We start from the raw sequence: 14,154 nt of genomic DNA, 5'->3' as shown, positions 1-14,154 counted from the left end.
AAGATATCCAATCTGCCATAGAAGATAACAAAACTAATTTCTTATGAGAAAAACACACTTACTGCTCAAACATTGACAAGAGCAGCAACATCCTACCTTTAAGCTGGATCTCTGATTGGGATCCTCCCTGGATTTTAGGGCACCCACACCTAATGAAGGTAACTGTGTTTGGAAGACAGAGGCACGACCACCAGTGGGAGACATCAACTTGAATGCAGCCTGTAATGCTGGACCCAGGGCACTTTGAGTCTCCAACGTATTGCTGAACATTTGCGGTAAACTTCTCAGCAAGTCCTGGATCAACTGAAATCAGAAAGGAGAAACATAAACCACTGCTTTGGCTCAAGATTTCATTCCAATCAAAATGAACTAGTACCTTTAACTTCCTGTGTTGCAACAACTGCTTCATAATTGAAGAGTGATGTATTGCTATGCAGAAGCTAATTCTATTCTTACATAATCCAACAGTTATCATCTACATTCTAAAACTGGAAGCAACAACTTCTACACAAATTGCAACATTCTCAACATGAGAACATGAAGCCAAAAATTGAAGTGAAAAAGTAGTAGTACATGGGTAACTAGCCAGTGTTTTTATTTTGGTCAGTTGGGTGTTAAGGCAATCTAAATAAATCAACCGAATAATGAACAACGGTAGTGTTTCTATTTATCCAATGCACAGCCTGCACACTTTGTTATAAAAGTCACAGTACATTTACTGGAGGCTGGAGAGCTTAGTGTAAGTGACAACATTTCCAGGGGTTCAGTCAACTAAAACTACATAGTTTGCCAACACAGTGCTTTGGTAAAGCTTCCTGTTGATTGACTGGTTTGGGTACTGGTTTGCAAGATTAACTGAAGTCAAGTGAAAGAATTAGAGAGCTGGGTTAAAAACTGGTTAGTCTGGTTGGTCAATCAAGTGATCTAGAGCACTATAGATCTCTCTAGTCTGATGTTGGACTATCAAGTCTACTTTGAGGAATTAGTTTATTTTAATCTTCCACCGCCAATGATGCCACTTCAACTGCAAAGAGGCCCCTGCTTACCATCGAACCCACCCTCTCTGCGAGGAGGATTCTCAGTTACCAGGTCAAACATGGTTATGAGTTCTCACTAGTCAGACAAGAGATACCAGGAAGAAAAAAAGACTCCTCACAAATCTGTTTCACTGGCTAGATATGTGGAGCTCCAGCAACCAAAGTTGACAAGCTAATCAGTTTAAACAACAACCCTGGCTGAGAGATTATTGGTCTCTTTCAGTCCCCAGATAATCAATGTAGTTCCTGCTGCACCAAGTCTTGGTTTCCATTACGTGGACTGTGGTGGCAAGACATCAGGATGTCATTAGCAAGTCCAATGTCGCAAAATGGGCTTATTCATCATCAATCTTAGCAACTAGATTCTTCTGAAGAGGGGTTATGAATGATATATTAGAGAAGCAGCTTTTCAAGTGATAGCCATGTGTTGTAGTTATCAGAATCTTCATGATTAGTTCATATACATTTAAGTATCATATTCCAGTAGTTAGTTACCTCTTTGCTTTCATTCAAGTTCACCAGCAAGTTGTCTGGAGTTGGTATAAAGATATCTGAAAAAGACAAGCATTATTTCCGCTTTAAGCTGGGATCTTCAATTTGAAGCAATTTTCCCATTTCACTTTTGCACGGATATGCCATTAAACTAAAAACCCAAAACAGGTTATCTGGTCAATCTCTTATTGCAGTTGTGGGACCTTATTGTATCTAAACTAACAGACGCACTTGCTATAGTAAAGGAAGAGTGTCCAAAAGCTTGATCGAAGAAGTTGGTTTTAAGGATGGTCTGAAAGGAAGAAAGATGGGGAGCCTGAGGAGTTCAGCAGATAAATTCCAGAGTTTAGGGATGAGATGGCCAATAGTGGGGCAAAAGGAGGAGGGAGAAACACAAGAGGTTGGAGTGAAAGAACTAGAATGTTTGGAAAGAACGATATTGAAGGGCTGACAGTGTTACAAGACAGGGAAAGGCAAGGTTATGTTAACATTTAAATACAAGATTTTTAAATTTAGGTGTTGGAAGGCTGGAAGTCAATATAGACTAGTAAGGACCAAGCTGATGGACAGGTGGGAATTGGTGCAGGATAGGACAAAGACATGGATAAATGGTCAGAAAAGTTTGGGATCAAATATACCAAGGTTGTGGACAATCTTGCTCAGCCTCAGACAGTTGCAAGGGAAAGGAATGAAGTCCAGGACCATGGAGCTTGTAGCGGGGCCCAAAGAAAATGGTTTTGGTCATCCGAACATTTAAAATTTCTACTCATCCAGCACCAGATCTCAGACAATCTGATCATTGATACAGTGAAGGTAGCCAGAGGGATGATGGTGAAAAGGTTGGGCACCACCAACATACACTTGCAAAACTGACACTGTTTTTGGATACGTCCGAGGGACAACATGTAAATGGGAAATTAGAAGGGGTTAAGGATAGATCTTGGGTCAAAGCTAACAATGCAGGAGCAGGAAGGTAAGCCATTTCAAGTGATCCTGACTACAATTAAATAAAAATGGAACCAGACAAGTGCAGTCCCACCCAGCTGGCTGGCGAGATGTTGGAAAAGGACAGAATAGTCAAACCACGTCAAAGGTACCAGATAGGTCGAGAAAGATGAGGACAGTAATTTACCTTTATCACAGTCACATAGGATGTTGTTTGCGGCATTCAGAGCAGTTTCGGTATTGAGACAGGCTTGCAAACTTGAGTTCCGAGAAGGATCGCCACGGATTTGAGGCACAACAACACATTCAATTACTTTGGAGAGGAAAGGGAAGTTGGAAATGCGTGATAATTTGCAAGGATTGGAGTTGTCACGGGTTGCTTTGAAGAGATGGGTGATCATGACCAATTTAAAGGGGAGATAACTATTAACGTCGGTCAACATGAAAGCCGGGGAGGAAAGTTGAGAGGTCAGAAGTTGCTTGGAATAGGATCAAAACTGCAGGACTTGGTTCTCGAGCACATAATGAGCTTTAGGAAAAGGATATGAGGAGACAGAAGATGAACTGGAAAACAATGCAAGTTCATGGCTAGAGCAGGGGGAAGTTTTAGAGGAAATTTGATCCTGTGGACTAGAGGAAGGGAGAGAAGCAAAGGTAGCTGATCAGATGGTCTCAATCTTGGAAACAAAGTAGCTCATGAGCTTCTCAAACTTATTGTTGGAGGTGAGAAACTGGGTAGCCTATATGATGGAGGACAAAAGGTCAGAAGTTTAGCTCAGCAATAAATATGTGCAGAGGCTGCAATTGCAAACAATCTAGCTCAGTCAGAGATTGTGGCCTGGAATGGGGAGAGGGGCAGTGTTAAGGGTATAGAGTTTATGGGATATAAAGACAACGTCTTAAATTTTCCAAAGTAAGATGATAGTTCATCCAAGATGCAATTTCAGGCAATTTCATAACTTGCAAATCTCATTTGAATTGTTCTTACAGGCACCAAGGGGCTTTGCAGTTGTAAACATACCAGTTACATGTCAGGTGATAGTTGTCAATGTTCAAAAATGCTTATTTGCCAATTACACACAAAATATTCATAAAGACCTTCATATATCACGCTGTGAAGTACCACCTGCTTAAAACGCACCTTCTATATCTGAGACCACCATCATCTGAGGCTGAGATAGGCCTTCCTGAAGACTGTAGAAATGAATGGTGCTGTCAAATGTAATAAAACCTATCCTTGTACGTGAATCACCAGGTAACCTGAAAATTTTAAAAGGAAGCTGAATCACTCTGGATCTGATCAAGAAACTTATCCATTTTAAATATCAGTTTCAGCACTTCTGCTTTTATAAATCCACCTTTATGTTCTATACTTTGTCTTGCAATTAGATGCATATTTTTCAAACAGTAAAGTGGACTTTATAGGTGAAGTGATAAAAGAACTCTCAATTTGTTTAAATTCTAAACCCTGCTTATTTGGTTCGGATGACATGTTCACCATTCCATAAACCCAATTTTATTTAAAATATTTCCAAATTTGATAATGCACCCGCCTTTCAGCAATTACTTTCAATTTCTCATTTTCTCAGAACTGTAACTCCACTAGATGATGAACTGGAACTTAATTAATGCACAGCTTTAACCAATCCTGGGAGTGATTGTTTCTTAACCACTGAGGATTACTGGTAATCGTCAATACAGAACTGTTGAAGTGGGGAAAAGTAGTACATGTATAGGAACATTTCCTTCCAAAAGGACAGGACTTCACATACAATGATCATAAAATCCTGACAGTGCAGAAGGATGTTCAGCTCATTGAGTCTGCACTGACTCTCTGACTGCGTATCTTACTCAGGCCCTATCCCTGTACCCCACACATATGTGGAGATGCCGGAGACTCACCTGATGAAGGAGCAGCGCTCTGAAAGCTTGTGCTGCCAAATAAACCTGTTGGACTTTAACCTGGTGTTGAGACTTCTTACTGTCCCCACACATATACCATGGCTAATTCATCTTGGGGCACTAAGGGACAATTTAGCATGGCTGATCCACCTAACCTGCACATCTTTCAACTGTGGGAAGAAATCTACAGACACAGGGAGAACTCCACACAGTTACCCAAGGCTGGAATTGAACCTGGGTTCCTGGAGCTGAGAGGCAACAGTGCCTCACTTGTCTCCGTGTTGCCCACAGAATTTAAATTCTACCAGCTGTACCACGAGATTTGAACCCATGTTTCCAGAAAATTAGCCTGGGTCTCTGGACTACAAGTCCATTGAGATTACCACTACGCCCCCATCTCCCCCTGATTTTTCTTTAAAGCAACTGAGCACTACCGCTTGCCAACTCCATTGAAGCAGCCAGCAGCTTCATTCCCACATACTCTAATTTGCTGAAATTGAACAGATGGGTGAAGTATGATAATGCACTATTCGGCTCAGAGGGGCCATTAACATACACTATACTTGTATTAAATGTTCTGTGGTAAAAAAAATAATTTTATGTTGGCAACATCAATGACAGATGAGGAGTGAATCTACAAATAAAACAATCCCACCACTTGCAAAGAATAACTGATCAAATCAAGAGCAAGATGTCAAACGTAACACTCAATTTGGGCCCATCACTAAAGCAAAATTGAACCGACAACCTTGAAGCTTTAGTCAGTTGAGAGCAATCTAACAACTTGTGATCTTTGTAGAACAAAGCCTGTTCTGGGAGATATAAAATGCTAGAATTTTAATTCAAAGGCATGCACAAATTCAAATCCACCATGGCCAACCTTCAGCCTTTATTAGAAGACACTAGATTGTGTGGCAGGTCGCTGACTAAAGATTGTGAAACTGCCTTGAACATCTTGCATCCAAAACTTAATAGGAACCATCAATCTTAAAAATCACACATCTACATTCAAGGAATTTCAAAATAAATGATCCTCATGTACCAAGTGGATGTAGGACTATATGCAACAAGGTTTGAAACTGAGCATGAAGGAAGGATCCTGTGAAGAATCTATCTGGAATTTATCCCCAACAGGAAATGCTAGTTTCCACGACACAAGCTCTGGACTGCACTCTCTGCCACCAGGCTTTAGTCATCAAAACATACAGCACAGAAAGAGGCTCTTCGGCCCATCATGTCTGGGCTGGCCATCTAGCACCTATCTATTCTAATCCCATTTTCCAGCATTTGGTCCGTTGTATGCTATAGCATTTCAAGTGCTCATCTAAAAGCTTCTGAAGAATGTAGAGGGTCCCAACCTTTCAGACAATGAATTCCAGATCCCCTGTAAATCTCCTGCTCATTACCTTAAATCCATGTCCCCTGGTTACCGACCTCTCTACTAAGGGGAAAAGTTTCTTCCTATCTGCATCAATTTTGTACAGATCAGGTCTTCCCTCAGCCTTCGCTGTTCTGAGAACAACCCCAGCCGAATCAGCATCTTTTCATAGCTGAAATGCTCCAGCCCAGGTAATATCCTGGTGAATCGCCTCTGCACCCTTTCTAATGCAATCACATCCTTCCTATGGTACGGCGACTGGTCTGCACAGAGTACTCTAGCTGTAACCTAATGAGTGTTTTATACAGCTCCATCATAACCTCCCGGTTCTTACCTTCTATGCCTCAGCTAATAAAAGGCAAGTATTGCAAATGCCTTTTTAACTACCTTCTCGACCTGTCCTACTGCCTGCCTTCAGGGACCTATGGGCATGCATCCCAAAGTCCATCTGGTCCCATGTAATTCCTAGCATCCTACTGCTCATTGTGTATTCCCTTGCCTGGTTAGTCCACCCAAAAAGCATAACCTCACACTTTTTGGGGTTAAATTCCATTTGCGTCTCTACCACCCTGTAATCTTAGGCTTTACTCTTCACCATTTACACCACCAAATTGCGTCATCTGCAAACTTACTGATCATAACCCCCCCCACATTCCCTTCTAGTAATGACCAATGAAGATAAAGGTATGCCTTATAGTACTTAACTGGTGTGCCACTGAACTGAAAGAAAGCATAACTACTTACTTGCCTTCCTTAGAAAGCATCGAAGGCCAAATAATTTTGGAAAATAGTCTGACACTTACAAGAACATATATACTCCTGAGATCCACAACTCGACAGCAACTTTACAAGATGCTGTTTGTTACTTTGCAGGAATGTTACTTTGAGAGTGTTGTTTGTTTATAATGGAGGCCCGGATAGTGGAAAGCATAGGTATTTTGTAAAAGGAGAAACCATGATTTCTAGCCCAAGTTAGAAGTTCCTTTTACTTTGCTATTCCAATCAAGTTGGGGAAAGGGGTAAATTGGTATCTGATCAATTCCTTCTTTATATTTAGCAGGATGCACACAATCTTTTTATCCTTTATGAAAGCATATTTTCCACATTTCCCTTTCTGTTCAGTTCTAAGCAATAATCATCCAAGCAATAACAGTCTAGTGTGTACGAGTCATTACTGCGCATAGATCATACAACTGTGACATGTTTACTAACCACTTGGCTTACTTCAACACACATTACAAGATCACTCAGGAGTGAAAAAAAAATTCAGAAGGGATACCAGAAAACAAGCAAGCTGACAAAAGGTTCCATTCAGCAGGGAACACAAAGAGATCCAAGACCATCTCAAGGGATTGCTTTGATCCTGGTTGGTTAGGAGAAGCTGAAGGTGCACCCAGAAGATGTGGCAGTTAAGAAGGATTGCAAGCAACAATTTACATAAAATTAGCTAGCCTCGCGCAAGAACATGAATTGTTTTTCAGAAACTCAGTATAAACGTGGATCTTTCAGATAAAACAGCAAATGCCATATTAGCATCTTTAAAGGGGGAAAAAAAGGAATGAACACGTGCTAAATGCGATAAACAAATCATCAAATGTGTGTAGAACCTTGAAAATGCCAGCTAGTCAACCCTGCATAGTGTAACAGGAGTTTTACTCAATTTACCTGTGGGGACAGGAGAAACTTTGCAAAACTTAATGGGTTGACTAGGATCAATGATCAAACAGACAATGTGCAATATGTGCATGGAACAAGTCTGCTGGATTGAGTAATGGTCATTCAGGCCACAAAAACGGAACCCTCCCCCACCCCCCCTCAAAAAAAATAGCATAGCCTGATTACACATGCAAACTCTGTCAGTACCAAACTTTATTCTAATGCCAAGATCATCAGAATGATAACAATCTTTGTTGAAATAAAAGACAAAGCTGGATAGCCTCACGGGAGCTATCTCTGCTTTCCTCCATATTAGAAAAACTGAGGTCTCCTTAAATAAACACGTCTTGAGGGAGAACAGAGAATGCATGAGCGAAAGAAATGAGGTTAGAAAACATTTCTCCAGCTTTCCTGGTGATATTTAACAGGTGCGTATATATTAACGATAGCACATCACACATAATTGGCTCCCTTTTACTTAAGTGCACAGGGATCAAATTTATTAAAACATGCCACAATAAGTCAGCACTTTCAGGAGAAAACAGAAGGTGGGGGGAGGGGACAATGAGGCTGTGAACAGTAATGCAGTAAGAAGTTTAACAACACCAGGTTAAAGTCCAACAGGTTTATTTGGTAGCAAAAGCCACACAAGCTTTCGGAGCTCTAAGCCCCTTCTTCAGGTGAGTGGGAATTCTGTTCACAAACAGAGCAGGAGTGAAAAAAAATTCAGAAGGATACCAGAAAACAAGCAAGCTGACAAAAGGTTCCATTCAGCAGGGAACACAAAGAGATCCAAGACCATCTCAAGGGATTGCTTTGATCCTGGTTGGTTAGGAGAAGCTGAAGGTGCACCCAGAAGATGTGGCAGTTAAGAAGGATTGCAAGCAACAATTTACATAAAACTCCTGTTACACTATGCAGGGTTGACTAGCTGGCATTTTTTTGCTACCAAATAAACCTGTTGGACTTTAACCTGGTGTTGTTAAACATCTTACTGTGTTTACCCCAGTCCAACGCCGGCATCTCCACATCAGAACAGTAATGCAGCCATGAATCTTACAAACTCTTTCATGTGTGGAGTTAATTACACTTAGGCATGAGTTGTGAAGAAAAACTGGGAATTAAAATGCATTTTTTTAAAAAGATGTCGTCTAATGCACCCTTAACTGAAAAGAACTGAAAACTGGAAAACATTGAGAATTCAAAATAATGAAGCTTGCTTTTGCAATTTATTTTAAAGAAGGGTTAATAAAAGAATCAAGTAATCTTCTACACTGAAAAGTAGTATTTTCAACTGATATGAGACTGGCCAAGCCTTAGCAGCGTGGAACTCTAACATTTTAAGGAACGGAACTAAGCTTATCGGACTCTTCAACAAATACCTCACACTTGAAAGAATACCTATTTGCAACACGACAGCAGAATTAAAGTATTTTACAAGCTCCCAGTTTCAGTGCCATGGAAGCCTATCACAACTGAATAAGATAAATTCCATTTTCAGTGCTTCTCTAACCCTTAAATTATCAATATGTACATTTGTAAATAAACATGACTAGATCAAACAAACGCACTCTGAAAATCAAGGATTCAAAGCAATCGAACAAATATAAAAGCTTTCCATTAGAAACCTGTCAGGTTATAGGGAAAAAAAATATCTTACGCGTCCAGGTTATCCAACAATGATTGGCAGACAGTGTTTAAGTAGCCAGACTCTACTGCATTATGCGACACATCCAAGATGTAAAGGTAAACTGCAGGTTGTGGTGGTCGCAGCTGAAAAAGACAAATATTGATGAAGGATACATGTCTGCAATGAAAAGTTAGAAAATTTAATCATGCTGTAAAACAAGTAGCAACACCTGCAAATGCAAATGACTGTGATTTTGTATATTTAAACCGGATTGGTAAAATATGCAAAATATAGTTTGTTTCTAGAATTATTCCCAGCCTATTAAATTGCCTAAAGCAGGGCAAATTTTAGAAATAGTTTAACCCAATTTTGGCTCTTCTGAGCTATCTAAAGATTAATGCAGTTTCATTTAGCACCATTTACGGTACCTATCCTCCCCACCGCAAATAAAATTATCAATCCTTAAGATAACTTTTCAGTGGGTTTCCTCCGGGTGCTCCGATTTCCTCCCACAGTCCAAAGACGTGCGGGTTAGGTGGGTTGGTCATGCTAAATTGACTGTACTGTCAGGGGATTAGCAGGGTAAATGTGTGGGGTTATGGGAATAGGGCCTGGGTGAGATTGTGGTCGGTGCAGACTTGATGGGCCGAATGGCCTCCTTCTGCACTGTAGGGATTCTATAAAGTATTGGCAGTTAGCTGCTGTGCTAAACACGGACTCCTGGCCAACAGACAGATGCTCAACCCATACTCTCGATTAACGTTCAACACAAACTCCCATAAAGGAGTGTCTCAGCTGTCATGGCAGCTCCAGTCTCAGCTGTTATGAGTGGTAGATAGACAAACAGATGTTTGCTCAAGCAGGCTTCCTAATTTCATGCCTACATAGAAATGGCAAACACCCCTGAATTAGAAAGATGGATCAATGCAAGACAATATGTAGGTTTGTGTAGATTTAATACACGGATAAAGACTTTCTGCTCACAATAAATACATTTTAACTGGAGTTGAAACTCAAGAGTCCCACACATTTTGCCAACAAATTCAAGTGAAGTTTTAAAGTTTATTTGTGTCACAAGTAGGCTTACATTAACACTGCAATGAAGTCACTGTGAAAATCCCCTAGTAATAAGTAATACATTTTGCAATGCATAGCAACCTTTAGCTATCAGCAAAACAGGAAAAATATCAATGCCGTACTTCTCCCATCTAAGTGACTGTAGTGTGCCACTTCTACCATAGCCAGATGGGCAAGACAGAACACCAGCATTTTAAACATGCTCCTGTTTAAGTTTAAAATGATAATGATCTGATGAGTGGAGCAAAGTACATGGCTGTATTGCAAACTGTTATCAACTAATAGTTCTGTTTGTTGCAAGAGTAGCACAGAGCCAGTAGGTCGCTTGCACTTTAATCAAGAAGGTGCAAGTGGAGAAACGGATATGGGAACTTGGTCCATGCACACAATAGCACTGGTGAGCACTGCTGCCTTACAGTGCCAGGGACCCAGGTTTGATTCTGGCCTTGGGTGACTGTCTGTGTGGAGTTTGCACGTTCTCCCCGCCTGCGTCAGTTTCCTCTGTGTGCTCCGGTTTCCTCCCACACCCCAAAGATGTGCAGGTTAAGTGTATTGGCCATGCTAAATTACCCCTTAGAATCAGGGAGATTAGCAGAATAAATATGGGTTACGGGGGAATAGAGCCTGGGTGAGATTGTTGACGGTGCAGACGCAATGGGCTGAATGGCCTCCTTCTGCACTGTAGGGATTCTATGAATATATCTTACATAACCAGGGATCCAGAATGCATTTAGAACTTTTTGAAGCATTTATGGATGTCACCTTTGGTTCAGTGGTAGAATACCAATCAACAAGTCTGTAGATTGCGGGTGAGTTCCATTGCAAAGATTGGAGGATATTATGCATGTCGACACTGCAGTGGAGTGCTAACAGAGTGCTGCATTGTCAAAGGTGCCAGTTGAAGAGGAGAAGAGTTCTCCCAGTGTCCTAGCCCAATATTCATCCCTCAACGAACGTCACTAAATGTAGTTAGGAATCTGATCGTCTGATCTTAAACTATGCAAATCAGCTGCCATATTCCTCCATATTAGAACAGTAATATTTTGAAGTGCTAAGGGACATCTGGAGATCATGCAAGTTGATATAAAAATAACTTATTTATATTTGTTTAACTCCAGTATCTCAATTGAACAGATAAATTACCATTTAACAAACAGTTGCTGATAGGTTCCCCTGTTTGATCACAGGTTTGAGGGTGGAAAAAGTATGTCATGGGTAAGATGTTATTCAATTATATTGTTAAACCCAGTTTAGGACCTCATGGAATTTAACAGTACTTCATTATAAGTGTGCTTTATTAACAAAATCGGACAGAGCTCAATATCACTTCAGAAGCTGCGCAAAGGGGATGGAAAAACATTAGTTGAAAAATTAAAAAGCTAGACTCACCATGTACTCTGAAGGAGCAATAAACTCTATAGTAGCACTTTGAACTTCAGGTCGCTTATGTGGCTCACCATACGATCGAGTCACAGGATTATACATAAATTCTTCAGGAACTAAATATCAGTACAATAGTTTCAGAAGCTTGCACAGGCAATGCACAAATACCAAGACAGTGCAACATAATTTTTTAAGACTTATATTTTTGTACATTTACACTCACCTAAATAAGGATATTAATGCTAGATACTGAAGGTTAGTTGTTAAACATTCATGCCCTGACTTAATAAATCAGGTAAATCTCAAGAGCATGCTTCCATTTTCTATACCAACCATTAAGTAACCATTAGTAGCCAACTTAGTCCTGAATTAGATAAATATTCAAAAGCAACCCATTTAACACTATGTATGTGCAGGAGCTGGCTCCAACACTGAGGACACTTTAATTTCATTCTGTAACTTCATTAGCCAAGTGTTAATGCAAAGTCCTAGTGAAATATTTCTTCTGACACTCCTTTCACACCACTAACATGCGTCCTAAACTTATGCTCCTTGCTACCAATTCGCCAACAAGCAAGAGAAATTTATGACAGCAACATTTAATAATGTAATTGTTCAAAATTAAAGTGAAAAGTCTTTGCATTTTTAGTGTAGGGACAAAATAATTACACCTTCACATCAACACAAAACTTGTGTCAGGTATAAGGGACCAAAATAACTTCAATGTCAAAAGGAGTAAGACTCCCTCCTCCAAGTCAGGCTGCACTTAAATTCACCATTGGTGCCAAGTGAAATTGCCCCCTTAAACTGCCTGTTGACAATTTCTTTACTCCAATTAAGTCCACCATCAAGCCCAAATTAAATATGTTAATGAAGTCCCCCACTTCTCCAAGATGAATGACTTGTACAACACAAAATACAATGCAGTAAAAACAGCAACAAGCCTGTGCATGGTGGCACAGGAATGCACTTCCTGCCTTCACCTCACCCAAGGATCCTCTCCTGCCCATTGTGTGTAGGGCATTAGGGTACACGTGTTATTTCTTTAATGATCTCCTAAACACCCATAAATGAAAAGTCATCCAAATTTCTACTGCCTACATTCGATCCTGCATTAAGCCATGCTCTCCCTTGTTCAGAATTAGCTGCACTAGCTTTAACCAATGCAAAATCAAATTTAAAATACTCATTTGCAAACACTGATGTCACTTCACCATCTGAACCATATGTCGCTTGACTCAGTTGATGGCACCATTCACTTGCACCTGTAGGTTGTGGATTCCACAGCACTAAACACACATTTTAAGCCAACACCCAAATGCAAAACAGAAGGAATCCTATTCTGTAGGAGGTCTCACCTTTTGGATTGCTTAAACCTGTTTGCTTGCTGAAGTGAACACAAACAATTTCATGGTTCTACTTGAGGAGCAGCAGTGAATTCCCCAACATCCATTCTTCGACCAGCACCTGAAGTTGCTGACCTGGTGATTGCTTTGCTGCAGGACCTGATTGCATGAAAACTGAAACCATGCTTGCCTGCATAACTGGGTTTTCTCTTTTAAAGTGATCTAGTGAGACATTCATAAAATATCTTGCACATGGCAATTTCTTCAATCCATACCCATAAAATTCTTGCCATTTCTAACCTCTTGTCCTTCCTGAATACCCTCCTTGTTCTGCTCTACAAGCGACAGCAGGATCTCAAGCCAACTCAGTCGTCATCTCTCAAATCCCTTTCCCAACCAATCTGTTATCTTTCCCCGTCTCCCATTACATTTCTGCACCCACTCAGCTTCCATATCTAATCAAAATATTTTCAAAACATCTGTTATTTTTGGTGAACCTACCATCATTAACTCGATAACACAAGTTACATTTCCACCTTCTTTGGTCCAAAAAGTTGACAAAAGGATTTATGTAAGTTCTGCAAGAACGACATCTCACAATGGTACTTGATGTAACCACAGGCAATTGCTGCAACACAAAGCATACATATTTAAGTACAATGATGTGGACAGACTTTTATTTTTAAAACTGAATGAAAGAATATATTTCCATTTTAAAAGTGCAACATTTAAAATGAAGATTGCAATGGGTAAAAATAAATTAGTACACGTATCCTGACGAAGCAACAGGCCAACCAACCTGGCGAAGTAACAGGCCAGCCAACTCTTCATGCCTGCTCACCATTCAATAAGATCATGGTTGATCTGACTATGGCCTCAATGCCCCTTCCCTGCTTCCTCCTGCACCCTTAGAGACTCCCTTGTTAGTCACAAATCCATCTATGTCCGCCATAAAAATATTAAATCACCCTGCCTCTACCCCTCTCTGGTAGACAGAGTTCCACAGATTCACAACACATAGAAAAAAATCTCCTCATTGCGGTCTTAAATCGAAGACCCCTTATTTTCCTTATTTCTGGTCTCTCCCAAAATGGGAAACATCCTCTCAACATCCACTCCAAGTCTCCTCAGGTTCTTACCTGTTTCAATAAGATCACCTCTCATTCTTCTAAACTCCAATAGATACAAGCCTAAACCGTCCAGCCTTTCTTCTCAAGATAACCCCTTCATCCCAGAACCTTCTCTGAACTACTTCTAATGCAATTGCGCCCTTCCTTAAACAAGGAGATCAAGACTCCACATGTGGCC

General features: G+C 40.4%; 1 protein-coding gene across 1 annotated transcript in view; it reads right to left on the bottom strand.

The window, feature by feature from the left end:
- The window catches only part of LOC144505081 (protein transport protein Sec24A-like), a 58,388-nt gene that overhangs the window by 19,394 nt on the left and 24,840 nt on the right, over positions 1-14,154 (bottom strand). Inside the window, exons 8-13 of the mRNA XM_078230866.1 lie at positions 13,348-13,474; positions 11,507-11,616; positions 9,071-9,183; positions 3,616-3,734; positions 1,533-1,588; positions 97-303 (exon numbers count right to left, since the gene is read on the bottom strand). Of these exons, the coding sequence (XP_078086992.1) occupies positions 97-303; positions 1,533-1,588; positions 3,616-3,734; positions 9,071-9,183; positions 11,507-11,616; positions 13,348-13,474 (732 nt within the window). The remainder of the gene's footprint in view (positions 1-96; positions 304-1,532; positions 1,589-3,615; positions 3,735-9,070; positions 9,184-11,506; positions 11,617-13,347; positions 13,475-14,154) is intronic.

This window comes from Mustelus asterias, chromosome 16 (assembly GCF_964213995.1).
Source record: "Mustelus asterias chromosome 16, sMusAst1.hap1.1, whole genome shotgun sequence".
NCBI lineage: Eukaryota > Metazoa > Chordata > Chondrichthyes > Carcharhiniformes > Triakidae > Mustelus > Mustelus asterias.
The sequence above is the reverse complement of the archived record's forward strand: the minus strand, read 5'-3'. Positions and strand labels throughout refer to the sequence as shown.